This window comes from Cutaneotrichosporon cavernicola, assembly GCF_030864355.1.
Source record: "Cutaneotrichosporon cavernicola HIS019 DNA, chromosome: 7b".
Lineage (NCBI taxonomy): Eukaryota > Fungi > Basidiomycota > Tremellomycetes > Trichosporonales > Trichosporonaceae > Cutaneotrichosporon > Cutaneotrichosporon cavernicola.
In genome coordinates this window covers 420,438-446,595 of record NC_083400.1, presented here as the reverse complement: position 1 = coordinate 446,595, position 26,158 = coordinate 420,438, and the positions used below count along the sequence as shown (strand labels likewise).

General features: G+C 59.2%; 12 protein-coding genes across 12 annotated transcripts; 5 read left to right on the top strand and 7 right to left on the bottom strand.

Annotated features, from left to right (window-relative positions):
- Positions 1–85: 85 nt before the first annotated feature.
- CcaverHIS019_0704000 (uncharacterized protein) lies at positions 86–916 on the top strand (the record flags this gene model as incomplete). The annotated part of the gene is made up of 5 exons (XM_060603829.1): positions 86–170; positions 210–329; positions 524–595; positions 629–716; positions 757–916. 5 exons carry the CDS (start codon positions 86–88, stop codon positions 914–916), a joined length of 525 nt encoding a protein of 174 aa, XP_060460084.1.
- A 533-nt stretch (positions 917–1,449) lies between these two features.
- CDC39 (uncharacterized protein) lies at positions 1,450–8,300 on the bottom strand (the record flags this gene model as incomplete). The annotated part of the gene is made up of 3 exons (XM_060603828.1): positions 1,450–3,309; positions 3,346–8,004; positions 8,076–8,300. 3 exons carry the CDS (start codon positions 8,298–8,300, stop codon positions 1,450–1,452), a joined length of 6,744 nt encoding a protein of 2,247 aa, XP_060460083.1.
- A 734-nt stretch (positions 8,301–9,034) lies between these two features.
- On the bottom strand, positions 9,035–10,117 carry GRX3 (uncharacterized protein; the record flags this gene model as incomplete). Its single annotated transcript, XM_060603827.1, has 3 exons — positions 9,035–9,499; positions 9,762–9,836; positions 9,944–10,117. The coding sequence occupies 3 exons, from the start codon at positions 10,115–10,117 to the stop codon at positions 9,035–9,037; spliced, it is 714 nt and encodes a 237-aa protein (XP_060460082.1).
- A 397-nt stretch (positions 10,118–10,514) lies between these two features.
- Positions 10,515–11,482, top strand: CcaverHIS019_0703970 (uncharacterized protein; the record flags this gene model as incomplete). The annotated part of the gene is made up of 6 exons (XM_060603826.1): positions 10,515–10,542; positions 10,582–10,593; positions 10,684–10,713; positions 10,754–10,890; positions 11,101–11,195; positions 11,389–11,482. 6 exons carry the CDS (start codon positions 10,515–10,517, stop codon positions 11,480–11,482), a joined length of 396 nt encoding a protein of 131 aa, XP_060460081.1.
- Positions 11,483–11,594: 112 nt separating this feature from the next.
- CcaverHIS019_0703960 (uncharacterized protein) lies at positions 11,595–13,023 on the bottom strand (the record flags this gene model as incomplete). The annotated part of the gene is made up of 3 exons (XM_060603825.1): positions 11,595–11,759; positions 11,790–12,374; positions 12,427–13,023. The coding sequence occupies 3 exons, from the start codon at positions 13,021–13,023 to the stop codon at positions 11,595–11,597; spliced, it is 1,347 nt and encodes a 448-aa protein (XP_060460080.1).
- A 1,821-nt stretch (positions 13,024–14,844) lies between these two features.
- On the bottom strand, positions 14,845–17,187 carry CcaverHIS019_0703950 (uncharacterized protein; the record flags this gene model as incomplete). The annotated part of the gene is made up of 1 exon (XM_060603824.1): positions 14,845–17,187. The coding sequence occupies one exon, from the start codon at positions 17,185–17,187 to the stop codon at positions 14,845–14,847; it is 2,343 nt and encodes a 780-aa protein (XP_060460079.1).
- Positions 17,188–17,225: 38 nt separating this feature from the next.
- Positions 17,226–18,781, bottom strand: CcaverHIS019_0703940 (uncharacterized protein; the record flags this gene model as incomplete). The annotated part of the gene is made up of 7 exons (XM_060603823.1): positions 17,226–17,282; positions 17,361–17,507; positions 18,244–18,374; positions 18,452–18,497; positions 18,566–18,633; positions 18,665–18,687; positions 18,738–18,781. The coding sequence occupies 7 exons, from the start codon at positions 18,779–18,781 to the stop codon at positions 17,226–17,228; spliced, it is 516 nt and encodes a 171-aa protein (XP_060460078.1).
- Positions 18,782–19,686: 905 nt separating this feature from the next.
- Positions 19,687–20,383, top strand: CcaverHIS019_0703930 (uncharacterized protein; the record flags this gene model as incomplete). Its single annotated transcript, XM_060603821.1, has 2 exons — positions 19,687–19,902; positions 20,288–20,383. 2 exons carry the CDS (start codon positions 19,687–19,689, stop codon positions 20,381–20,383), a joined length of 312 nt encoding a protein of 103 aa, XP_060460077.1.
- Positions 20,384–20,480: 97 nt separating this feature from the next.
- ubc1 (uncharacterized protein) lies at positions 20,481–21,569 on the bottom strand (the record flags this gene model as incomplete). Its single annotated transcript, XM_060603820.1, has 8 exons — positions 20,481–20,504; positions 20,605–20,849; positions 20,925–21,006; positions 21,048–21,082; positions 21,154–21,280; positions 21,315–21,361; positions 21,404–21,442; positions 21,527–21,569. The coding sequence occupies 8 exons, from the start codon at positions 21,567–21,569 to the stop codon at positions 20,481–20,483; spliced, it is 642 nt and encodes a 213-aa protein (XP_060460076.1).
- A 277-nt stretch (positions 21,570–21,846) lies between these two features.
- Positions 21,847–23,097, top strand: TRM10 (uncharacterized protein; the record flags this gene model as incomplete). Its single annotated transcript, XM_060603819.1, has 3 exons — positions 21,847–21,996; positions 22,043–22,816; positions 22,858–23,097. The coding sequence occupies 3 exons, from the start codon at positions 21,847–21,849 to the stop codon at positions 23,095–23,097; spliced, it is 1,164 nt and encodes a 387-aa protein (XP_060460075.1).
- Positions 23,098–23,162: 65 nt separating this feature from the next.
- On the bottom strand, positions 23,163–23,963 carry CcaverHIS019_0703900 (uncharacterized protein; the record flags this gene model as incomplete). The annotated part of the gene is made up of 3 exons (XM_060603818.1): positions 23,163–23,334; positions 23,698–23,788; positions 23,876–23,963. 3 exons carry the CDS (start codon positions 23,961–23,963, stop codon positions 23,163–23,165), a joined length of 351 nt encoding a protein of 116 aa, XP_060460074.1.
- Positions 23,964–25,016: 1,053 nt separating this feature from the next.
- Positions 25,017–25,802, top strand: CcaverHIS019_0703890 (uncharacterized protein; the record flags this gene model as incomplete). The annotated part of the gene is made up of 1 exon (XM_060603817.1): positions 25,017–25,802. The coding sequence occupies one exon, from the start codon at positions 25,017–25,019 to the stop codon at positions 25,800–25,802; it is 786 nt and encodes a 261-aa protein (XP_060460073.1).
- Between the last annotated feature and the right edge of the window lie 356 nt (positions 25,803–26,158).

Sequence of the window (26,158 nt, the reverse complement as noted above, 5' to 3'; positions counted from 1 at the left end):
CCGCCACCCACCTCATCGGTCGGCACATCCGATCCAACCACTCTGACTTATCCTACCTTTGCTCAAACTACCTCTTATCGCTGACATGCGGCTATCGCTCCTCATCGCGGCCCTCGCCGTCCTCATCCCGGTGTACGCCGGCTTCTTCAGTGTCACAAGCTACTGCAAATGTGCGTGACTGAATGGGAGAGATGTGAAGCTGACCCCAGGCATCTGCTTCTCCAACTCGACAATCGTGGCACTCGACCGGCCAAACGTCGACCTCTCCAAGCCATGTCTGAGCTGCACCCGACAGTTCTGCCTCGACCTCAAGCTTCCGATCTGTAAGGGTACGTGGGTCTTGAGGTAGTGAGGGAGAACTGCGCGGATGTGGTTCTGGGCGTCGAGCTGGAGTTTCAAAGTTCCGATGGAGCTGGGCTACGGCGAGCGAGCGCTCAAGGAGGTGCCCGCGGTATCGGCGTCCCGTCTCATATTCTATCCGTCCGCACGAGTCTTCTCCACCCAATTGATCAGCTGACGCCAGGCGCGACCGTCCCCGAACTCGACACAGACACAGGCACTGGAACAGAGGGTGACGTCGAAGCGCGGTGTTTCAGTGAATCCCCTCCCAACTCCAGGCTGACAGCAGAACGCGACAGTCCCCGCGACCAGATCATCGTCACGTCCTTCCTCTTTCTCGTCGTGGGGATGCTGCTATTTGCGGCGGTGCGGGCGAAGTGAGGCGCCTAACGATCTGTAGAGTCGAGCTGACCACAGACTCCAGCGTGCCATCCAGACACGTGGCCAGCCGACTGACCTGCGCGAATGGGGCGAGGCTCTGCTTCCCGATGCGCTGCAAGCGCGGATTCTGGGTTACCAGCGCCAGAGGGAGATGGCCGCACATGGGACCTATGCGCCTGTTAGTGTTGGGAGCTAGTAGATAGATGTCGTTGTATGTATCTTTCCATCCGCTGACACATGGCTGGGGCGGAAGCACGGGTTGTTCACTACAGCGCTCCTGCAGAAGTTATTGCGCATCGCCCGTCGCTTGCCTGCAATACTCGCGCTCCATCTGTCGCCACGATCGCCACACGTTAGCCTAACGCGCTCCCCGTCACTTCCGCCACTGGGCATCATCGCCAACACTTATCAGCCCCGCACTAGCTACAGGTGTGGACGTGCCATGCATTGCAGTGACTAGTATACAAGGGCCTCGCGCGCCAGCAGTTGTATACCGCCGCGCGAGGCTATTACAGCGGCCCAGGTGGACCAGGGTATCATCTTCACGGAACCCCCTTCTCTCTCTCTATTTGCCGCGCCGGCAGCCGAGGCAGCGCCGCATCGGGTGGAGTCCGACGCGTCACCGAGGGGTGTGAGTCGCGGCCCACAAGAAGAATGGGGACGGGGAAGGAGGGGATGCTACTGTCACAAACATAATGAAAAGCCGATGGAAACCCTGGAGAGGAGAGGTTAAAGCGGCTGCGCCCCAAAGCCCTCGCGAGCGCGACGGAACATGAGGAAGATTTCGTCGTCGGCGCGCACAAACTGCTGGTCCCAGAAGCCATAGGCCGGGTTCTCGAGCAGCTCGACAAATGTGACGATGAGGCCCCAAGGGTGCGGGCGCGCGACGATGACGCGCTCCAAGAGCACGCGTGCGATGCGCATCGCAATGAGCGGGTCTGTCGACACCTTGAACATGTAGAGCATGAGCTGCGCGAAGAACGAGGTGTGGGCCGACGGGAAGCGGAGCTGGTCCGCAATCACCGAGAGGATGAGGTACTGGCCCTCGGCGTCGAACGAGTGCGCGAGACCCAGAAGCAGCGAGACGGCGGGGTCCTTGTGGTCAAAGTCGGCGACACCCGTGTGCATGTAGTGCCGGTGGACCGCCGAGGTGCCGAGGTAGAAGACGGTTGCGTGGAGCAGAGTGTGGTTCCACACCGTCGTGGTCGCGTTGTCTGGGAGCACCTTCTGCACCGCGATTCGGTTCTTGAGCTCGGACACGATGAGTGCGCCGTTCGGCGACGTGTTGTGCACGAAGCTGTCGATGGCGTTCTTGACGTTGCCCGAGTTGAGCGCACTCACGTGGTCAGAGCGGACGCGCGGGAACGTTTGCATCTCCGGAACGAGCTCTTCGAGACGCTTGTACACGTCCGGCAGCGGCGCCTCGGCGGCGGGGAACGCCGCGAGGATGATGTTCCGGAGCTGGACGCAGTGGGCTGGAATGGCCGTCGAGAGAGTGTGGTAGCACTCGACAAGGAAGCCCGGGAAGTCGTGCATGAGCACCAGCAGGATGCGCAGTGTCGCCTTGTAGAGGCTGCGCGCTGCCAGGCCCATGTTGTTGTTGTTGTCGTCGGCGTCGGCAGTGATGAACGGCGACATGAAGCGCAGGAGCCACATGAGCGTGCGGTGGTAGTCGGCCCAGCCCTCCTGGCGGGGTGCGACGAGGAGCTTGGCCATGAACAGGCGGTGCGAGACGATCGAGAACCAACCGAACGCGAAGCGCGGCGCGTATGTGGGCTGAACGATGCCGAGCACGTTGGCAATGCTCTTGAGGCAGCCGAGAGCCGTCTCGGGCAGCGAAGCCTCGATCGACGCAATCTCCGCGAGCATGCTCGTGAAGAAACGGGCCCACGGGCGCTGGTCGAAGGGCTCGTCGGGGTTGAGCTGTGCACGCACAAGGCTGTACGACATAATCGTGACAATCTTATTGAAGTAATAGACGGTGCGAGTAACGCTACCGGGGCCGCTCTTGTCGCCATAGTTCTTGACGATGAGGATGATGAGCTTGGCCAGCGAGTCAGTACCGAACCACTGGCCGTTCTCCGACTTCATGTCGCACTCGACGGCAGCCTTGATCGCCGACGTGTAGAACGCCGTGGAGACGTCCTCGCCACTGAGGATGTTGTCATTCTGCAGCCATGTGATGTAAGGCACAAACGAGACCTCTGGAGACGTGGGGTTCTCGGTGAACAGGCGCACCCACTCGAAGAAGTAGTGTTGCAGGCGCTCCTGGACGCTGGGGTCGACGGTGGTGGCCTTGTTGTCGTGGATAGACTCGCCGCGGAGGTCATCCAGGAGCTGGTCCGCAGCAGGGGTCAACTGACCGTGGTCCTGCGCCTTAAGCAGTTGCGTGACGCACATCGCAAATGCGTTGCGCGTGACGATGGCCTGCGGGCCGAGCGAGCACTCGCGAATGAGCTGCGCAATAAAGTTGATGAGATCCGGCGAGTAGCCGCGCGACATCTGCTTGGCGAGCTGCGCGTCGAGCTCAGGCACACGAATGAACGACGCGCGGATGAGTACAGCCGTGACAGGCACGCTGAACTTGCGCTGTCCGTTAGCTATAGAGAGGCAGACAAAACTCACCGGGTCTTCGGCGTAGACGAGCCACTGCTTGACCTCGCGGTCGACCTTGGGTTGGACGACGCAGAGTTGCTGCAAGAGAACCGTGTAGACCTCGCGGCCGAGAGGCGAGTCGGTCTTATAGAGTAACTGCACAATCTTCTGGGCAATGTTGAGAGTGCTCGACTCGCGCGACGACTGTCCAATCACAATAACGTTGCGCATGAAGTTGCGCAGGTCATGGTCATCCTCGAGCTGGTTAAGGCCCTGGGCCGGCGTGTTAACAATAACCTTCTCGATCTCCCCGATAACCTCGTGAATCTTCTCGATCGAGTTCTGCGGCGCAAGGGTCACCGCAGTCTCGGTCGGCTCGAGGACGTCCTGGAAACGCGGAGACGGGCCGCGCTTGGCTTCCGCGGGAGCGAGGTTGCCCTCCGTAAAGCCCAACTCGCGGTAGTTCTGCAGATAGCCCTCACCACCGTTGACGTGAGCGCCAGCCTGCTGGGCAGCCTGCAGCTCGGGACGGGCCGACTCGGCGAAGTCCTCGTACACGCGCAGCTGCTGCGCGGTTAAGCCGCCCTGGCGGAGGCGCAGGGGGTCTGGAAGCGCCGTGTGTGATATGGCAACGCCGAACGACGCGCCATCCCAGAACGGCTGCTGGCTGCGCGAGTCGCGGTGGGCCTTGCGAGCGGCAAACTGCGGCTGGAGGTTGACGTCTATGTCGCGCGTGGCCTTCTCCATCGCAGCGCGACGGATGACGTTACACGCAATGTCAAGGTTCTCGTTGACGACACCCGCGATGACGCCGTCCGGCACGTTCTCCTCGGTGAAGCCGTTCTGGCTCACGAGGGACCGGATGTGGGACATGAGGCTGGTGCGCAGCGGCTCCTTGCAGGTGACGAGAGCGAGATTGCCGGCCAAGTTCTGGACCATGAGGTGAGCTGCCTTGCGCATCTTGGTCGAGTCGCCCTCGGTGCCAAAGTCCTTCTGGACGAGGTCGCGCGACGAGATGCCCGCAATGGTAACTGAGCGCTCAACCACGGGCGCAACAATCTCGCGGATGGCGCGTTCGATCGAGTGGAAGACGATGCGCTTGAACGTCGGCGCTTGCAAAACGCCGAGGTCCGAGTTGAAGCGCAGCTGCTCCGGGAGGTCGGCGATCAACTGCTCCACATGGTTCATGAACTGCTCGTGCGCCTGCTGCACAGCGTGTTCGTTCTGTAACGCCTGTAAGCGAGTGTAATGCTCGTCAAAGTTGGTGTCGTTGAACCGCTGGCCGCCGTTCGACGACTCGTTCGTGTTGAGGTGACGCTGGAGCTCCTGCTCGAGGCGGTTCGGGACATTCTGCTGCGGCTGGGGCGGCGGAACGTGGGTGCGGAGCACTTCCGACGGCGCGACAGACTCCAGCTGGATGTCGAGTTTGCCAAAGAGCACCTCGATCTCAAACTTCATGTTGAGCTTGAGGTCGCCATAGTGGTACATCTCGACGAGGACGCGGATGATAGCGACGAACCACGGGTTGGGCTGGCGGAAGACGAGCGAGCCCTGGCATGCTGCGAGAACGTTGCAGACAAACGGGATGGCGACGATGAGGCGCTTGTTGTCATAGCCCTGGATGAGCAAGTCCTTGAGGGAGAGTTCGCGGTACTTGATTGGGAGTCGGCGGCCGAGAGTGATGCGGCCCAACCATGTCGCGACCGTCTTGAGGTGCTGGCGGTCTGAGGTAGACGTGAGCGTCTTCTCGTCGTTGAGCAAGTCGCGAGCCTTGCGGTATGTCTCCCAGAGGACATGGCGTTCAAGCAGCGGATTGTTGAGGAGCTCGAGGATCTTGTAGTACAGGTCGTGGCGGTTGGCCTCCATGCTGACGCGGACATCGATGAAGTACTGCGCAAACCAGCGTGACCACTGATCCTCGAAGAGGTTGAGGAGATCCAGCGACTTGGTCTCGTAATTGCCTGGGGCAATGTTGTTGACGATGAACATGATCTTGTCTCTCGTCATCGGGTCAGGCTCGCGGAACTGGTCGTCGCCCTCTTCAATGAGGATGGGAAGCTTGAGCGCAGGGAAGGCAAGCTTGACGCCACCCTGCTGGTCAAGCTCCTCGCGCTCTGCGACCGCGGCTTGAATCTCCTGTATATAGGAAGGGTGCGACTCGTGTAACGCAGGGATCTCAAGGAGCGATCTGCAGAGACCAGGGAAGTCGACAAGCGATGCGCGGAGGACGCCCAAAGCACTGACGCCAAACTGGTAGGGCGGCTCGTGGGGCGCAGTCTTGCAGGCGTCTGCAACGTAGCGGGTAGCAACGAACGCTGGCGTGTCCTTGACGAGGCGACAGTCGATGATCGCGCCAAAGAGGATGCCAGTCATCGTGAGCTCACGGTGCGGGTAGGTCTTGATAAACTTGTACTCGTCAAAGAGCGAGTGGAGAGCGGCCGCGAATAGCTCTTGCTCGCGAGTGTCGCTCGACTTGGAGTACTGCGTGAGCTGGTCGATGACGCTGTCCAGCGTAAGGTCGTCATCCTCCGAGTACATGCGACGGTACATGTCGTCGACCTGCGAACTGATCGTCTTGCTGTAGGTGGCAACGGCGAAGCCCTGTTCCTCCTTGGATCCGGGACGAAGGTTGAGCAAGCGCGGGTGGAGGATGAGTACGTCTGTGCGGAGGATCTTGAAGCGGCGAACGTCCTCAGCCGCAAGGTTCTCGGCGTTGCGTAGCACGCGGATGAAGATCGAGTACGCATCGTCCGACAGCGTGAACATAAGGTTGGGCACCGACTCGGGCTGGTGCTGATGGTCAATCTCCAGGCGGACCTTGTGCTCAATAAAGTCGAAGATGGCCAACAGGAAGTCGTGGTCGCGGACCGAGACAGTGTCAGCAAGCCAGTCTCCCAGGTGGAAGTAGTCCTTGCTAGCTGCAAGGGTGGCGACGTCAAGGGCAAAGTGCACATTCTCGCTTTCGAGAAGCTTGTCCATAATGTTGAGGTCCCACGCGATCTCGACGACCTTGCCAAGGTTGTTCTCGTCCTCGCCATAGAACTCGCCCAGGTCTTTGAGGAGTCCCGAGGGGTTGAGGTCCCAGAGCTGCTGGAACACGAGGGGTGCTGAAGCAAGGTCTGCGTAAGGGTTGACAAGGTAGATCTCCAAGATCTTCTGGTGCATTGCCTGGATGGGGGGTGGAAGCGGCTTGGGCAACTTCTCGAGGCCGATCAGAACGAGCTCGGGTGCGAGGGAAGCCGCGCGGTCGAGGAGCTCGGTGGCACGACGGCCAACCTCAATGCGATCCTCGCGTTCGGGGCCCTCCTCAGAGTCGGCCATCGTGCAAGCTCGCGTGAGGACTTGGATAAGGCCGAGAGTGTTCCACAGCCCTGCAGCCTGGACGTCCTTGGCCTGCTGGCGGACTGCCTTGCTAACTTTGGTCTCGGCTGGGTAGGGCTCAACGATGCGCGCCATTGCCTCAGGAGGGGGTGAAGTCGGCGAAGTGTAAAGGTTCAACGAGTCGGGAGGTAACTGCGACAGGTTTCTAAGGACGTACAGCAGGGACGACATGTTGATCCACGTCCTATCCGAAGTTGAGGCCGGGAGAAGGGCAGCAATGGGAGGCACGGGTGTCTGGGGGGGCACCAACAGGAGGTTGGCAGCCAGCATGAGGGCTGCAGAGTACGCCAGTGGAGTAGAGGGAGTGTCGAACGACTTGACAACATCATCCCAGTGGATGTTGGCTGGCTTGGTGGTCTCGACCAGCGCCTTCATAACGGCTAACGTGTCGGTGGTCCTGCCTTCGTGTAGGCCGCGACACAGACCGTGGAGGGTGTGTACGACTTCGTCAAAGACTGCCTGTGGGACGGGCTCGTCAAGGATATAGGGACCCCACCAGCACTTAATCACGGCGGCAACTGTGGTCTCGTCTTGGGTGATGGTCTCGCCGAGCTCGAACAAGATGTCCTCGAGAGGAATCGCGCCAACCGTGCGAGGAGCGCCACCGGGCTGGAGTGCGGGCAGCGTGTTGTGCAGGATAATGGGCCCGTTGAACTTGTGGGTGAGGACCTGCAGCATGAAGCCGCGCTGGAGGGAGTTCAGGATGGTATGGTGAGGGAGAGTGGGGTTGATCGGAGAGGCTGGGCGTGCCAACTTGTCGTCGGAGGAAGGTGACGAACAGGGGTACAACGCAAGAATGAGGATGCGGGCCTCTTGCATCGAGATGTCGTCCTGCGGTTGGCCTGGGATGTTGCCAGCCCAGAACGGCATGTTCGAACCAAGAATCTCCATCGCACCCTGGTATGTCTGGTGCAGGTCGTTCTTGACGGCGTCGTAGGCAGGGTTCGTATTGGGAAACACTTGCGGGTTGGCCAGGGCAAGCGCCGAAAGCGAGAACAGAACGGCAGGCGAGAGGTTGAAGAGACGCAGATTTGGCAGAGGGAGCGGCGTGCCCTGCGACGGCGAGAGCATGGTGGCCACGTAGTGGGGCGCGAGCGACACGTCGCGCGCGGCGCGGACAGCTTCAGTCGCAAGGAGGCGCCAGGCTAAAGCGGCATGGTCGGTGGTGGAGATCTGCGGCGGCGGCGCAGAGGGGTCGTCTTTGTACTGCTGCGAGTGTTGCACGAGCGTCTGGATGACAGGCGCAGCAACAACGGCTGTGCGGCGCACAAAGTGGTGGTACATCTCGGGGCCGTGGTTGCTTGCCATCTGCAAAAAGTCAGCGCCATCACATCACACGAGCAGTCGCGTTCAGATCGACCATGAGATGATGTACGCACCGTGCGGAGCTCTTGCGATGCCTTGTCAAACGTGTCTTCTGAAAGGGTGCTCAAAAGGAAGACGATTTGGGCGCGCACGATTGCGGCGGTGCCACCGTTGGCCCCACTGCCGCCACCACCAGCGCCTGGGCTGTTTCCAGCGCCACCTTGGACATTGTTACCAAAGCCAGGCGGAGGGCCGGTCCTGGCGACCCCGCCTCCCAGTCCGGGAGGAGGGTGGGACATGGACGTGAGAGGATAAGGGGGGATGGAAGAGGGAAGGTGGGATGATTGAGGGAGGAGTCTTAGGAACGATGCATCCCCGGATGACGGGGGTTTGGATTGAATCAAGCTGGGGAGTAGATTGTCAACGCGTTGTAGTTGGCGAGGGTCGCGAGATGAACAAGGCGCCGGCGCGTGAGGGAGGAGGGGGTTTGGATTAGATGAACAGAGATGTGAAGAGTGATGCGTGGATGGGATGAGGTTGGAATAGGTTTGTGGGTGGCTGATGGAATGAGTTGCGACTAATAGCAACGACCAGCTAAGAAGGAGAGAAAGGGGGCGGGGGGGGGGGGGGAGGTAAAGGAAGGGGGAGGTTGATGATGAGCAAGGGCCGAGAGTGAGGGCAAGCCGCACACGCTACCCACCTTACCACTGTAAGCCAACCTAGGAACCTGCACCGTAGACCATCGCTCACGCGTGGCTTCCTATTTCGGTGTTTCCAAAAACGCCGGCCCCCCTGGATTTTCTTAGTACTGTGGCACACCACGTTCATGACGTACAACTCAGAATGCACGACCCGTGCTCATGCCCATCATGAACCCCGCTCACTCTCTCAATGCCTGCACGAAACCAACAAGCATACATTCCAATCTGCCACAAACCCATGCACCACACACTGTCGAGTACTCTAAAGACATGCATGCAAATATAACAACCCAGACATGGCCAGACACACCCAATAGAAGCTAGCCTATAGCCTACTCCTTGGCCTCGTCGGCATACACCTCGTCCCACTCGCCACTCTCAACCATCTCCTTGAGAATATCCAGCCCACCAACAAGCTCCCCGTTGAGAATGATCTGAGGGAACGTAGGCCAGTCGTTGACGCGCTTCAGCCCCTGCCGCACGTCCTCGTCGCTCAGAATATCAAACCAGGCAAACTCAATACCCTTGTCGCGCAGAAGCCCCACGGTTTGGCGGCTGAACCCGCACTTGGGTGCGCTGGGGTTGCCCTTCATGAAGAGCACGACCTTGTGGCGGTTCATGATCTCCTTGCAGCGTTCCGTGATCTCCTCCTCGGTACGGGGACGCTCGGGCTCAGACGCGGCGGCAGCAGCGGAGCTCGCGACGTTGGCAGCGGCGGGCTGACCCGAGTGCTGCGAGAGCATGGAGCGGAGAAGTGCCGGGTCGGCGCCAGAATGGCGGGCGAGGAGGGAGTGGCCCTACAAGATGGAAGCATTAAGCGAAGCGAAACGCGACACAGCGTTACAGCGGAGGCAAGGTGAGAGAGGTTGATCCGTTGAGCAAGGTGGGTAGAGGTGGGAGATCGGCGGTCGCAATGAAAGTCAGAAGTACCGTCAGCATCGTCAACAACAAAGGATATGGTATTGTTAAGGCCTCTCGCTGCATCGCCAGAGTCGCGTCGGGTGTAACGGCCGCCCAAAACACACCACGACCCCGGAGCCAAACAACCACCAGACTCACACGAAGAAGAAGGAAGCTAGGAACGGCCTCGATGTCAAAGCTCTCCGAGATGTCCGCAAGCGACTCTGCCTCGATCTGGGGTCAGCTCATTCGAGGGTTACGCCAGCTGGCTTGCTCCGCGCCACTTGTGAGGAGCGAGCTCAAGAGAGGCTTTGAACAACCTTTCTGCCGTCCGCACTCACGTTGAGGAACAGTACGTTCGGGAAACGCGCCGCTTCAGCGGCAACAGCCTCGTTGAACCCCTTGCATGGCTCAGCCCACGGCGCCCAGAAGTTGAGGACCGAGACCCGGTTCAGGTCCTTGCTGAGCTCGGCCTTGAAGTGTTCGGGGGAGGTGACCTCGATGAGGTTGGACATGGTGAGTTGGGGGATTTGAAGAGGAGGTTTGGTTTGAGATAGATTGAGTACTGTGAAGTATTGAGAGTAGAATGAGTCGGAAAGTCGGCAAGTTGGGAAGTAATGAAGAGCTGACCAAGGATGGTGTGCTTGATGGGCAACCTTCGTATGCCGACTGATCGACTAACATACGTAATATGCTGCCACGTGACTTTGGCCTCCTAGGGAAAGTAGAAACGCGCAACGCCTCTTGCAACTCAGTTGTTGACACTACCTGAACCACTTTCCTCACCAACAGCCGCATTAACAAGCTCAAGATCGACATTCTCTTCTAGGATCTGACTAGGGCGCTTCCAGAATCCCCCACGCCAAGTCCGAGATCGATCGGACAATCTCCCCCACACCTTCCTTAATCAAGATGGCGGACGTCGACATGGGCGCAGACGGTGAGTTCAGCTAGTCGCCGGACACAAAGCTGACAGCAGCGCGGAGAGACGGTACGCAGCCGCTACGCTGTGCTTTGATACTGACCTTGCGCTTCTGACCTGTCATTCCTTTCGACGCACATCCACACCTTTCTCTGTCAGCCAACGGCAAGTCGGACTGGGCCGCGCGCTGTACGTCCGCTTACTCTGGTGCCGTAGTAGCTGACGCCAGCCGTCGAGGGCTGGATCATCATCGTCACAGGCCTCAATGAGGAGTCGACGGAGGAGGACCTCCAGGACCTGTTTGGGGAGTATGGCGACGTGCGCAACCTCTCCATGGCATTGAACCGGCGAACGGGTTACGTGATGGTGAGTGTGGCGACGCGCCGACCGATGGGCGTTCCCCAAGCGTGTGCATAGGTGATGAGGAGCCGGAAGGTGGACTGGCTCAGTGGCTGGAACGGCTGCGTGGCACCGCATATCGTCCACTCCGCCTTCTTAATCTCGTTAGGCCCGCGACTCCTGTTGTCCAAGCAGTACTAGCGCAGCTTCACCTTGTCCGACGGTAGCTGACACCAGGGCTACGCGCTCATCGAGTACGCGCGCAAGGAGGAGGCCGAGGCGGCGATCAAGGAGACGGATGGGACCGAGTTCCTCGAAAAGAAGATCCACACGTGAGTGCCGGGGTGGGTCGAGGGGGATGCACAAGGACGGCTGAGTCCGTCGCTCTTGAACCTGTACTACGCGTCGAGTTGGAAGCACAAAGTGGGCAGCGTAGCCTAAGGGCGCGCGGATGTCAGAGGACCTGCTCCATGCTCGGATAAAGTACACAGCAGCTACCAAGTTGCCCACATATGCTGACAGCAGCGACTTCGCCTTCGCCAAGGCCCCGGCCGGTGCTCGCGGAGGCCGTGGTGGGCCGCGCCGGCGCGACCGCTCGTTGAGCCCTGGGCGTCGGTAGACATTGTATGGGATATGGTATCGTTTCGTGTGAGCGTGTCTGGGACTGGTGGTTGGATTACAGTTGTGCGGAACACAATGGATGACGCATTGATACAAGCTGCAGGCAGTAACTACGGCCCGCCCTCCTCAACGACGACAATCTTCTCCCTCTCCTGCCTCTCCTCTTCAGCCTGGCCAGCACGCACCTCAACCCTGTGCAACATATCATTAGCCACAAGGAACCGGATAGTCTGGCTGAGCTGAGACAGGGTGTTCTCGATAGGATTGGCGAGGATCTGGTGTCAGACAGTTCAAGAGGGACTTACGGCTCCGAGCATCGATGGCCTGGCGAAAGCGTTGGGCGCTGGTCCGCGGGGCGCACGAGGTGGCCTTGGCTTGGGTGGGCCCTTGGGTTCCTCCTTCTTCTCGGGGACACTCTGGGTGTTGGGGCGTGTGTGCTCTAACTTGCACCGGGAGCCGAAACGACACTGCCCACGTGCGAAGAAGCGGCACGCCTGCTTGGCTGGGGTCTTGTTCTCCTCGGCCTCCTTGTCCTTGTCCTTTTCGTCGGCCTCGTCCTCGACCTTGGCGTCGTCACTCCCCTCATCCTCATCTTCATCCTCGTCCTCATCGCTAGAGACGTCACTCGAGCCGCTGTCAGAGCCTGAATCCGAGTCCGAGTCACTGTCGACCGTGTCGCTATCGGCCTTGGTCGCCTTGGCCGGCCGACTTGGTCCCTGCAGACGCGCCCGTCCTCGCGCACGCGCGCCAACCCCCTTCCCATCCCTCACACCAACTGGTTTCCCATCCACACTCGCCTCACGACCCCACTCCTCAGCCGCCCGTGCAGCATCAAGCTTTCGTTTACGCGGGTTCTCGCCGCGCGCAATGGCAGCCGCTTCTTCTTCTTTCTGCCGTCAGCCTCCTCTACTTCCTCCTCTCCCTCTCCTCAAGCACACTCACTCGCTCAGCAACCCTCTCCGCAGTGGGAAACTTCTTCCGCCGCTCGGCGATCCACGCAGCAATCTGCTCTGGTGTATCAAGCTTAATCCCCGTTCCTTGGATATACGACGCGCCGCCGGACTTGGCCCATCGTTCTTCCTCCTCGCTCCTCTTGTTCTCAGTCTCGGTCTTGGGCGCCGCTTGATGGCCTGCGCCTTGTCGCCCGCCCCGTCCGCTCTGCCCACCCCGACCGCGCCAAGACTGTCCCTGTCCCTGCGCCGACGACTGAGCAGACTGGGTGGAGGCGTACGGGTGAGCAACGTACCCTCCGTAGCCGTACGCGCCCGCTCCGTAGCCGGGATACCCGCCGCTCGCGTAGGCTGCGTTGACTTGTGCTTGCGGGTAGGGGTATCCTCCACTGGCGGCGCCCCAGCCTGGATAGCCGCCCGAGGCGTTGTATCCCCCAGCCGCGTTGTAGCCACCAGTCGTGTTGGAATAGCCACCAGACGCGTTGCCGGGGTACCCGCCCGAGGCGTTACCGGGATACCCACCCGAAGCGTTGTGTTGGGCCGGATATCCAACGTTCGGTCTTTGGGGGAGGGGGTGTCGAGGCGCCATCGTAGGATGGTGAAGATGAATGTGGAGTGCACGCAGTCGAGTGCACGCACAGTGTTTGTGAACTCGCTGCTTGGTGGCAAACTTCAGATTTTGGACTTTGGGGCTCCAGAGTTTAATACAATTCTAATTGCCTTAATCAATAGTGCAAGCAGCCAATTGCCCCAGAATTCCGGTCTATACACAGCGGAATCCGTCCAAAACCATCGGGCAGATGTTCGAGTGGTTAAAGAAGTCAGAGTCAAGCTTAATTCGCTTATTCCGAATCGGAATTTCTGATCCGTAAGGTTCCTGGGTTCGAATCCCAGTCTGCTCAATATTTTGCTTTTTGTTCGCTCCTGTGTCTGTCTTTACAGTGGGCTTGATTTGAGTTTGTTGGAGGGTGCTGCCTGGGGGATATCTTTCGATGCCAGTTCGGTTAGGAAGAACAATGGTGGTCCGAAGTTGGAGGTGCAGAGAGTTGGTGTGGTTGGGGATGGGTTCAAAGCCAGTTTGCTGAAGGCGGATGGGGTGGTTAGGTATCAGTTCAAGTCGGACGTGATGTGCAAGTATGGGAGTAAAAGAAATAGAATGACACGACATCTAGGTGCTAGGGGTACGTGCGAGGGATGCGTGCGAGTGTGAGAACGGCGCAATGTGAACGATAAGGAGTGTTCTGGTGGCGTGGCGGCACACCCATGTCCAACGTGTACAGTTATGGGGTTGTTTGTGTATCGGTCATAACCGCATGCATAGAAGTGGGGTTAAGGGTCGCGCTTGGGGTGTATTGTCCATGTGGGTGGTTCGGTGTGGGGCATACTCAACGATGCTAGGCAGCTCTGCAGGGGATGAACATGATACCAGAGTGAGTTGAGATTACTGGTTGTCGAGGCAGTTACGGCCGTTCAAGTCGGACGCCATACTCTTCATGTATAGACAAGTCTAAGCTGTAGATGCTATGACAACTGGCGTGCCATATCAAGGATAGGGAGTTGTGTCCGTGGAGATACAGGTTAAAGCCCACCGATTGAATCTGCAGCGGTCCCAGAAGCCGGAGTAGCCGTCGCCCCGGACCCAAGAACTCAAACCTGAAGCCTGAGTCCTATGTGACATCCGTCGGTGGGGATAGGAGTCGGATAATGGGAGGTCAGTCGCTCGAGAATAGGAGTGCGATAATGGGAGTCAGTTGCTCGAGAATAGGAGTGCGATAATGGGTGGTCAGTCGCTCGAGAATAGGAAGTGGTGCGAGAATAAGAGATGGCCCTAGAATGGGACAATGGGAGGCTAAAAGAGCACACGACAGCCGGGGAACAGAATGGGAGACCGAGAGAGTTGGAGAATGAGAGGTCAGAATGGGAGGGGAGAATGATGGGGAAATGGAAACGGAGGCCTCGTCTCGTCGGCCGCCAGATGTCATGACAGCCAGGCATCGGGCCTCTATCACGCCTCTCGATCCAAAAACGAGCGACAGAGGATAGGAGGCCACCCGAGAATGAGTGGTCGTCGGAGAATGGGCAGTCTTGGATAATGGACGGCTGTTGGGTTGGAGACAAAGGCGCGATTAGAGTGGAATAGAAGGTAACCCGCAGAGACTGAGAAAAGGCCATCGAGAACACCGAGGACTTGAGAATCCGAAAGGTAGAGCAGAGCCAAGAAGCCTGGTGGCTGCAACGCCCGCTGATAATGGAAGAATGGGCGCGATGAAGGGAGAACCGTGAGTAATCAGTCGCGAGGGTGTATTAGTCGAGGCGGGCCTCTTTCTAGCTTCTTGCTTGACGACGGGTTAGCGCATTTCCTCCACGACCATTCTCGTACTGCAGCGTACATGACTCCTCTAAGCTACTTCTACACGTAACTGCCCCTTCCCCTCGCGACTTTGGCGCTCCCACGGCCACGCTTACTAGCGTTACGCCTCTGCGGACGCTTGGGCACGTTGGCGGGCTTATCCTCGTCCTCATTCTCATCCGCAAGTTCCTCCTGCTCGTTAGTGATGGGGTTTGGCGAAACCCCGCGGCTGATGGTAGGCGAGATCGAGCCACCACGGCTGAGGGCTGGCGAGACGGGGGACGACGTGGGCGAGTTGCGGCGGCGGAGGGGCGCCTTGGTCTCGAACTTGGAATCAAGAGATGAGCGTGAGGCTGCTGGTGACTTCGACGACGACGGGGGCGAGAGAGTCGACGCTGGGACGGCGGTGGAGACGGAGAGTGCTGGCTTGTCCTTGGAGTCAGACTTGGGCTCGGGGTTGGCGTCCTTCGAGTCGGGCTTAGGGTTGGGCTCCTCGAGGTAGGCGAGGCCCGAGTCCTCCTTCTCATCCTTGTCCTTATCGGCCCCGATCTCCTCCTTCTCCTCATTGCTCTGCTCCTTGGCCTCGACCTTGGTTGTCTCGACCTTGGCCTCCTTCGCCTCGTCCACCTCACGCGCCTTCAGGATCTGGTCGGCGGTCATAGCGCCCGGCAACCTCTCGGCGGCCCTAGCGCGCCTCTTCTCCGCCCGCTCTGTCGCCAAAGCCTCAGCCTTAGCCTTAGCCGCCGCCACTCTCGACTGGGTGTCATCATCCCCCGAAACTCTCTCAGCACGCGCCGCAAGCGTCTTGAGACTCCCCTCGCTCTCGCTGGGCGGAAGCTTGAATCCAAACTCTGAGCTCTCGCCAGCGGCAATAGCGACCGCGCTCGACAGCGGCGCATCCTCATCCTTGTCCTTGAAGGCCTCGGCGTCAGCTTTGTCCGCCTCAGCCTTGGCGGCCGCGAGGGAGGCGGCCCGTGCCCGTCGCCCGAAGAATGAGGTGAGGCTGCGGCCGAGATTGGCGCCTTCTGGTGCCGGTTCAGGCGGGGGAGGTGCCGCGGTGGTGGAGGTGCTGCGCCAGCCCCCGAGCCAGCCCTTGGTCTCCTCCTTCGGCTTGTCTTCCTTCGGCGGGGGAGGCGGGGGGATCTTGTCCAGCGCCATGGGGTCGGCCATGTTTTCAAAGACGGGTGGAAGCCCCTCTGGCGCAGGCGGGGGACTCGTCACGCTCGTAGTTGACGGCGCGATTGACGGCGCGATCGACGCGGAAGACGAGCCCCGCCGCTTCGGGGTCTCGTTCCATAGCCCGAATCCCCATCCCTTCTTCTCTGGCTCCGGCTCCGGCGCTGGCTCATCGTCGCCTATCTCGTGCGGGAGGGGCGGGAGGGACACGCTGCCACCGCCGGCTTCAGGGTCGGCCGCTAGGAACTCGCGCAGGGCGCGCAGACAATCGTCGGAAGCGGCGCGCGCCTCATCCGCTTCAGCGAGCTTCATCTCCAGCGCCTCGACGTGTGCGCGCAGCGCGGCGGTCTCGATGCGCGCGGATTCAAGCTGCTCAACATGCTCGTTGGTCACTGGGAGGATTGGCGAAGTGGCTTGAAGACTGGATGCGGAAGCGACGGAGAGGGCGGAGGTGCGCCGTTCGGCCGGTGTGGAGGGGATCGCCAGGGGCGGAGGGGCGGGCGCCAGAGCGAGGCCCGGAGACTTGGGTGGCGTGAGAGTGGTTGTGGTGGGTGGCGGGGAATTGGAGGCCGGCGAGCGTGGGTGGTGCGGACTTCTGGGTGAGATGGCGGCTCTTCTGGGCGACGAAGGTAAGTTGTCGTCGATGAGCAGCGGCGGCGCGCCAAGACTCGTGCTCATCCCTCTAGAGTGTCCCACGCCAGAGCCGAGGCGAAGCTCGCGAAGTCCGCCCAGCTTGTCGTGCTTTACGTCCTTCTTCTCCTCTTCGGGAGGACCCTGGCTGACAGGCCGCCGATTTCCGAGATACAGACTCTGGCGCTTTCTGCTCGGTTCTTCCTCGAGCAATCCGCTCTGGCGACGAGCAGCGCGATCACTCTCCTGTTTCTGGAGCTGCATCACTCCACGCCGAGCGGCGTCCACCGCACCACGTAGCGATTCGACCTGTTCCTCGGCCTTTTCGCGGCGCGTAATCTCCTCGCGCAACTGCGCTTCCAAAGCCTCCTTGGCAGCATTGGCGAACGTAAACTGGTCCTTGAAACGGGCTAGTTCAGCTTCGAGGACGGATGTGCGCGTCTCGGCCGCCTCCTTGGCCTCAAGTGCGGCCTTGAGGTCAGCGCGAAGGTCGGCAGTCGAGCGGGGTGAGGTGGGTGACGAGGTTCCCGCCGTCGAGGCGGCTGTGGTGCTGCTCATCATGCTTGGCGCGACAGTGGATGTGTCGACGTCGTCCATGATGAGCTGGAGAGATGCAAAAGGCGTTGCGCTCAAGTCTACGTGTCTGAGTGTCTAGCTTGCGGCTTGCGCCCAGGAACGGGGGATATGGTGATCTGGTGTGAGTGGTGAGTGGCGAGTGGCGAGGGGGGAAGGGCAAGAGTGGAGAAGGGTGCACAGCATGTCAAGCGTACCTTGTTCGGATCGGCGTTCGGGTTAGGGCGATAGCAGTCAAGCAGTGGAGAGTAGCGTCGACGTGTCAAGCGAGCGGTCTCGGGAGTCTGAAGAGGCAGGAAGACACGCAGGAAACCTAAACAGGCCGGGTGCGGGGTGCGGGGAGTCTAGCAGTTCCGCTCCGCAACTCGAGACAACAAGCGGGGTAGATGTGACAGTGACAGTGGCAATTGAGGAAGGAGAGTGATGAAGAAGAGACAAAGTTGTGGATCCTGTCGCCAAGTGATCAAGTCAGTGAGGTACAGTACAGAGTCGTGGTGTTGCAAGTTAAGACGGGGGTTGCCGGGAAGGTATAATGGGAAGCGGGCCATTGACTTTGACGCGGTCGTGCCTGAAGTGTGTAATCGAGGGTGTTTGCATTTCCAGGCGCAGTAACAAAGTAGAACCCGTACGCGTCCCGCTCCCACACTCTCTCCGCCCTCTTCACCCTCTCCGCCTTGTCCACCTTTTCATTTACCATCAAAGTCTGCAAAGTCGAGGGTAGTGGTGCCCCGTTCCGTAATGTTCAACCCAATTCTCAGGACTCAGGACGCATCGCGCGACTCTTCGTTCAGGTTTTTAGGCTAGTCAGGCTAATCAAGCTAATCAGACGCGCTCAGACGGCCCAGACGGGTCAGGACGTGCAGCCACCACTTCTCATTCCCACCCTGCTAAGCACGGAATGGAAATCTGGCCTTCCTCCTTCTTATCGACCAACTACGTGTAACCTATGCAAAACAACACGAGATTATACGCCCCTGTCTTCTGTCTACAATCTCTTATCTTTTATGACGGTTCCCTGCGCCCCAACAAGTCTGGAAGCTTGAGTCCCAGCCTGCCGTTAGGCGCTGCTGGTGGTCCCACCGATCCCGAAGCTAGGACCCAACGGCTGAACGCTCCGTCGCCCTGGCCCATCTCGGGGTGGAGAGCTACAGTGCGGAGGAATCGCTGTAAGCGAGGACGGCGGTCTTGGAGGAATTCCGGCGACAACTTGTCTGTGTATGAGCAGTGAACGCAGTGGGCACAGCATCCAAAGAGGCCAAGTAGGGCTTGTGGCTTCAGATCAACTTACGCATGTGATTTTTGCCAGGCAAGGGGGGGATTGTTCGGCGTAGATGCTGTGGTCAGTCATCTTCTGAAGCCAACTCACAGGATACTCCTTCCGCAGCGCATCGCGAAGCCTCACAAACTCGGTATACCGCCGCATAATCAGCACCGTGGTGCCACTACGCAGCGCAATCTCAATCTCGTACACTTTGTCAGCAATCTTCGAGCAGCAACTCACCAACATAGGCCCCAACTTTGGCGCTATCGTCCCAGCTCTTCCCTCCAACAACCTGCCATCCCTTGATAACCACCTCGGCGGCGAACGGCGCGGGTCTGTGTCCATGCCCATGCCCATGCTCGATGGCCTCTCCAGACGGCCAGTCAAAGGACCCATCCGGAGCCGGACTAGCTTCCCTCTCAAGAGAGTATCCCTCACTAACAATACTCTCGTCGACACTAGGCCGCTCGCCCCATTCTCCACTAATCCTCCCTGAAAGCGCAGGCGACACCCGTCCCCCAACAAGCATCTGGACAGTGTGTCCATCCTCAGCCTTCCTCGCACTTCTCCAACCCGAAGAATTTCGCCCTCGACTTCCCCCCAATTCGCCATCGACGTCGGGATCACCATCTAATCTCCTCTGTCGTCTGGCTACCGCGTCGGCAACTGCGCCTCCACCGGCGCATACGCGTGCGAGGGCGCGTAGTCCCCTCACTGGGGCTAGGAGGACCGAGTGGCGCGGAGATGGTAGATCTTCGTGTTCTGTTACTGTTTGGGACGGAGTGTCGGGTCTCGAAGGCGCGTAGGATTCATCGGAGAGGCAGGGAGAGGGGGAGGGGGTGGGGGATGAAGTGAGGAGGATCAGGGAGGGTTTGGGCAATGGGTCGTGGGAAGAAGAGGAGGGTGGAGAGGCGTTGGGTCTCGACGGCGTGGACATGCTGCAATGTTGAGAGCTAGAGAGAACTTTATGAGGAGGTCCAAGCTTGGTTGGGTGGCGGCTCGGTGGCTTTGAGCAGTGACGTCGACAAGCAGCCACTTTGGTGATGCAATCTGCCCCACTCTTACCATTATTAGGAATTACATAGGAAGGGAGAATCTAATAGAATTAGACCGGCCGGATTTGGTCCCGCACATCTCACCTCCACTCCGTCATCACTCTGTCTGACCCGTTTTCCGACCAAGACGACCAAACACTACTCTCAATCTCGCATCTGGACATTCAGTTCCTTCTCTAACATATCCACCCACTCGACATACTCGAAATGTTCGGCTTTGGCTCGTCCTCCTCCTCGTCTGCCAGCGAACCTGGCAAGGCGCCATCGCGCGAACAGCGACAGAAGTGCTGGGCTACGCGTGACGCGTTCTTCGCTTGCCTCGACCAGCATAATGTGATCCAGCCGCCTGAGGGGGCAAAGGGGGCGGGAACAGTGTGCGAGGCCGTGCAGAAGGAATACGAGGGAGCTTGTGGGAAGAGCTGGGTGAGTCTGAGAGGGGCGGAGATGAAGACCGAAGGGGGTAAGGAGGGGAGAGGTAAAGGGGTTACGGTGGTGGGGCCATCTGGAGGAGAGGTGGGAGAGGCAAGGAGGGAGCGAGGGGAAGGGCCCAGCATAGTCTGGAATGGATGGGGTTTCGAGACCATGGACGCTGGATGGATGTTCTGGCCATGTGGACACGACCGAGTTGTGCAAGAAGCCACCGCCGCGGCTTGCGTATGTGACACATGCCGAACGGCATCACTGCCTTGCGGCCGGCATCCCAGCATCCTCCGCTTCTCCCGGCCGTCCTCCCCAGCAAGCTGCTCCCCCGCATGCTGCCATTCCACATCACTGGCTTCGCTCGTAATGATAACGTTGCTAATACCAGATCGACTACTTCAACAAGCGCCGCGTGCTCGAGTTCCGCCAGGCCGCGACCCTCGCAGAGGCCGCGCGGCAGCGCGAAGAGGCTGCCAAGCGGTAACAATGGCCGCCTTCGACTCGCATCCATCTATGTATTATGACACCACTCCATCCACATACGCTACTCCGCCGGGCTGCCGGGCGACCCAGATGCAATGCTACTTGAGAAGCGCCTCGACGACCTGGTGTCAGCGAGTGGACCATGGGTGCTGCGATTCGCCTGCGGAACGCTGACGGTCATCCTGCTCGGCTTCCGATCGCATCCGCATGCGCCCAACCCACAGTGTTCTCGTTAATGTTCGTAATGTTGTTCCCGCGGTAGTTTAAGCGCTTGAGCGTTGCGATCACGGTTTTGCGCTCAAATCCCATGTCGGTAAACTTGCGTACACTCGCCTCCGTGAGGCCCGCAAGCTCAGCATCGGTCGCGGTGCCGATCGGGCGCTTGGCGGTGGGCTGTGCATACGTCTGTGCCCAGTGCCGTGCGGTCGCGTTAAAGCTCTCGCGCGACGACAGGAAGTGCTTAGCGACTGCGCGTCAGCAAGGTCGAGCATCAAGGAAGGCGGTGATCACGATGCCACAAACACGCATTGTGGCTGACTCACCCTCGGCGTCCTGTGGGTCATTGGGTTCGGGGCTACACAGGAGCGACTGGAGCGAGATGAGGGTCGACTTGAGGGTGAGGACCTGGTGTCAGCCAAGTTCCGCACCATAAAAGCACTGGAGACCACTTGTCCTTCAAGATGTCGAGGCAGATCGCGCCCTGTTGTCAGCTCACACTTGATTGATCAGCTCACGCTTGCAGAGGATACGTTTGGGTCTGGGTAAGCGCACCTTCATCTTTGACACGCGACTCACGGTACACCTTGGTGATGAACTTCATCTTGACGGCCTCGAATGGGTACCCATCCGGAATAACAATGTCAATCTCGTAATACCCTCCCTCGTACGGAGTGTCTCCCTGCTGTCAGCTCCGTGGAAACAAAGCAACTGACTGGTCCTGGGAAGGAGCCGATGAGGTGGAACGGGTTGTCCTCGACCACTGTGGTCAGTGCGCGAAGCGGGAAAGATAGAGAGGACGCACTTTGGATCGAAATCTGGCTGTGCTTGTCTGCCTGGCACGCTGGAGTCAGTGCTGAAGGAAAGGAAGGAGAATAAGGGAGCGCGGAACAACGCCAACAGACATGGGAGGCGGAAATCGACGTACCCTTAATCTCCTTCTGGACGCGGCGGAGGCGCGCGTCGGCCATAGTGGGTATGTTTGCTCTGGTGGTGGGGAAGAGAGGTAACTGAGGGGTGGCGACGGTTGATGGTTGATGGTCAAAGAGGAGGATGATGAGTGAGCACTGCTCGGGTGGCCATGCGCCGGCTCAGGCACAGTCACGGCTTTGCGCGCGATCATTCCAAAGCCCATTAGGGCTTTGCTAATTGGCGTGCCTTGAGTGTTATGTAGGATTTGATGTTACGGTGACCAAACAAGGCGCTAATCAAAAAGTTGATGGACGACATTCCTCCACTCCAACCACTATGGACACTGAAGACGGCACCGTCAAGCAGCTTGAGGCTTCCCAGGCCCCCGAGGCGCCTATCCAGGCTGATGCAGGGCCATCAACGGGTGTCACATCAACTCCGGCTCCCGTCTTGTCGAAGAACCAGCAGAAGAAGGCGGCGAAGCGGGTATGTCTGCCTTCCTCCGCCTGAGGAAGATGACAGCTGACTCCAGGCCCGCGCACAAGAGCACAAGCTCGAGAAGCGCGCAGTAGAACGTGTCCGCCGCCGCGAGCGCCAGGCCGACCTCAAGAAGGGCCTGCGCGAGGGCACGCTCACCGATGCAGAGCGCGAAATCCTCGACAAGTCGCGCGAGCTCAAACGCGCCCGCCGCGCTGCTACAAAGGGGACAGAGGAGAACGTGTGGCCTGGCGCCATTGTTATCGACCTCGGCTTTGACAGCCTCATGATGGACGGCGAGATCACGTCGATGGTCTCGCAGCTCACGTACGTCTACGCCGCCAACCGCACGGCCAAGCGCCCCGTCTCGACTGTGCTCCACACTTCTTTCTCGCCTGAGACCAGCCCGCGGTTGTGGGACAAGATGGCGCGGGCACAGTGGCATCGCTGGAAACGTATGTTCTTTTGGGCGGGAGGGGTGGATGCCCTCTCCACCCGGATGGGGGAGGAACGGGACAAGGAGGTTACGGTGGAAATGCCTGTCAAGAGCAAGCCCACTCGCGACGTGCCGTCCTCTGAGGATCTCTCCGACCCACACCTTCCCTTCCCGGCCTCCAGACAGCTCGTGTACCTCTCAGCAGACGCTGAGGAGGAGCTTTCCACCCTCTCCGAGGGCGAAGTGTACATCATCGGTGGGATTGTGGATAGGAACCGACACAAGAACTTGTGTCAAGGCAAGGCGGAGGGGCTGGGTATCCGAACCGCGCGCCTGCCGATCGGGAGCTTCATCGAGAACCTCCCAACACGCAAGGTGTTGACAGTCAACCAGGTAAGTGCAGCTAAACGAATGTAGCCTGTAACTGATGCCAGGTGTACGAGATCCTGCTGAACTACCTCGCGCTTAAGGACTGGAAGGCGGCATTCGAGGCTGTCATCCCACAGCGCAAGTACTTCCAAAGCAAGGACCAGAAGAAGGCGGCTAATGTGGCCAAGCATGGAGAAACTGGCGAGGATGGCGAGGAGGGGAGAGAGGGAGAAGAGCTGGACCAGGTCATGGAAGAAGCCATGAAGGATGAGGAGATGGACGAGGAGGCGGCCATGAACGGGTAGATCAGTAGAGTTGTTGAGAGGTAATGCCATGCAGTATCGTACACTTGTACTGTCCACCCTCGGGCCTACGCCTCCCGCTCGGTGTGGGGGAAGTTGGGGTTGTTTTCCTTTCGTCCCGACATGCGGAGGAGCTTCTCCTGGCGCTCCTGGAAGAGCTTCTCGACGGCCTGACGCCCGCGTTCGGAGCGGTTCGCGATGTAGTCGAGCTTGGCAGCGTCGAGGCGCTCCTCGGTCATGCTGGGGTTAGGGTATTTGCGACCGCGGAGCGGGCGGGGATGGAGGACGAGAGATGACCGAGAGGAGGACCGGTATGGCCAAGTTGAAGCGAGGAGCCGATGCGAGTGGCCAGGAGGAGCGAGAGGCGCGGTGGTTATGGACATCGGCAGCGAGTAGCTGCAGCTGCTATTCAGGTAACCCGAATGTAACGGCTGGAGACGAAGCAGAGCGACGTGTACATCCCCTCCGTTTCCCGGCTCGCCACCGCGCCTCCATCTCTTCCCCTTCTCCCCTTCTCCCCTCCTCCTCCCTCCCCCTTCCTGCCTTTCCGGCCCTCCCTTCCGCTCCTCCATCTCCCCTCCTCCCCTTACTCCGTCAACTCACTGGACCTTGATACAAGCGTTCATCGCCTTATGCTGCGACCCGCACATGAAAGGCATAGTGACTGTCCGTCCGCGCGCGCAGTCCGCGAAGTCTGCCGTCAGCCCCTACTCTAGCTCGGGTAGAGTTGGCCATCTCGCCAACACCATTGCGCTTCGCTCCCTCCGGCGCAGCTACTCACCCCGCACAAGTTCGTCGCACGCAATCAGGGCGGACTTCTTGACCTGGACCTCGACTTCCTCCTCTTCGCGTCGTGAGAGGGCTTCCATGATGAGTTGGGTGATGTCAACATACGTCTACGTCTGTCTTTCGGTAACTTGTTCTTGACTTTAGGAAGATTACGTAAGACTGACTTTTGGACCAGAGAGGCGTCGATGATGCGGTGACCAGAGAACGAAGATGCAGAGAGGATAGCAAATAAAGAAGACGCAAGAGTGCAGGCCTGCATATCGCAGATGGGGAGGACCAACATCCACTCTGCATACATATGCAGTAAGTAGTGCCTTTGGCACTGCCGCGCAAAAGGATACAACCTTGTCTGAGCTGGGGTTCGAACCCAGGAAAGCTATAGCTACCGCAAAATCTTAAAGGGACTTAAGTGCGGCCCGATTGACCAACTACGGGACTCAGACGATGAACCGGACTCGCCCGAATGAAAACCAGCAGATATATGAACCCTATAAGGGGAACACGTCATTTGATAAGCCACGTGCAATATTCCGCATTGGCAGAGGAATGGGTGAAACCAGACTTGGTTTCATGCTTCACTTTGCTGTGATGGTATGTGGCACCTTCATCATCAGGTGTGGCAAATTCATCACAAACACCCTAGTTGGGTTGCGAGCAAATGCAATAAACAACGACATAAAAATAAACATGATCTGGCAGCATCGCCTCCTCCTTTTGAATAAGACAATAACCTTCCTCCCTCTCACCCTCGTTTGTATATTATATCTCCCTCCCTCACTTCTCTGTTCATTTGCCACAACCTCTTCCATCTCCAACACGCAGCCACCTCGATCAACCAAACCTCATCGCCTGTCACCACAGTCAGCATGTCCAGATCCAACTCCAACCGCAACCGTAACCTCGACCCCAATACCATTCCTTCTTCCTTCAGGCCCACTCTGAGCCCCCTTCACCTTCGTATGCACGAGGAAGACTCGGAAGACATCATCATTCGTGCCAGGTCGCCAATCTCACCGCTCCGTGTGCTCTCCCCCCCATCCCGCGCGAGACCCCCCATCCGCCCTCCACCCACTAGAGCACCGCCATCTCCACCTCGTTCCCTGCGTCTCTATCCCCGTTCTATCACTCCTCCCATGCGAGCCCCCTTTCCGACTCGCGAGATGCTTGAGATGGACGACCGTGCCCGTGGCGACCTACCTCCTCGACCTAGGTACGAGATCACTGGTTCCGCTAGGCCCCCGCAACGGCCCCAAGAGCGGAACGACGCGCCCCCGCCATACTCACACAACGATGCGCTCGGCCAACTTCCGGTTATGCCCGTCTTCCCTGTTCTTCCCTCTGGCATTCAAGCTCATTCTGTCCGGGCCGGCCCGTCCCGTCCAGACACCCTGTCGCCGCCTCCCTATCCTGTTCTCTCACAGCTCGAGCGCGGCATTCGCGACGCCTACAGCTTCTTCGACCGCGCCTACGATCCCGTTGTCAGGAGCGAACTCCGCTTGAAGGTTCAGGTCGCAGAACTGGAGGCCAAGGTCATCGAGATGCAGGCCAGAATTGATACCCACGATGTCCAGCAGCGGGTGAGGGCGCGCAGCCTCGAGGTCGCTGAGGCAGGCCGCCTCCAGGCGGAGGAAGGTCGCGTCGCTGCAGAGGCGAAGCTCCGTACCCTTGAAGCGCGCCGTTGCGCAGCTGGATCTGGGCTCTGCGAAAGCTGCCAGAAGGGACGCGAGTCCCCTGTAGAGCTGACCCTCAATAACGAATTCCAACGCCGTGCCGAGCTGTCGACGAACCGGAATATGCTGCCTTGGGCTGCTGAGCTTAACGAGATTCTGGGGATCGATGTCGTTGACGGCCCTCCCAGCCCCATGGAGACCAGTGAAGCAGGCCCCAGCCGCCAGGCCTCCTCTGACGAGAGGGCCTGAAGAACTATCAACCTTTCGAATATTGGATGGAATGCAAATGTGATGTACATGTACATGTATGCTTTATGCTATTATATTTTTGTAATTATCCTAAACAGTCCAACGCGGCCCCCCTAAAATCCTCTGGTGGCCTCTCTCGCAAGTCCTCATCGTCGCTCAGGTAAACAGCAATGTACACGTGAGCACCCAGCAAACAACTATTTATCGGCGTAGAGGACGAGAGCTGGGTTTTCGTTCTACGCCCTTTCAAGAGCGCGCTTGAGCTCATGGACCTTGAGCGCCAAGGCCCTTTCACGCGTCGCACCGCCGACGGCTTTCGTGGGGCTGTTCTTGCTGTGCGTCGAAGACCTGATCCT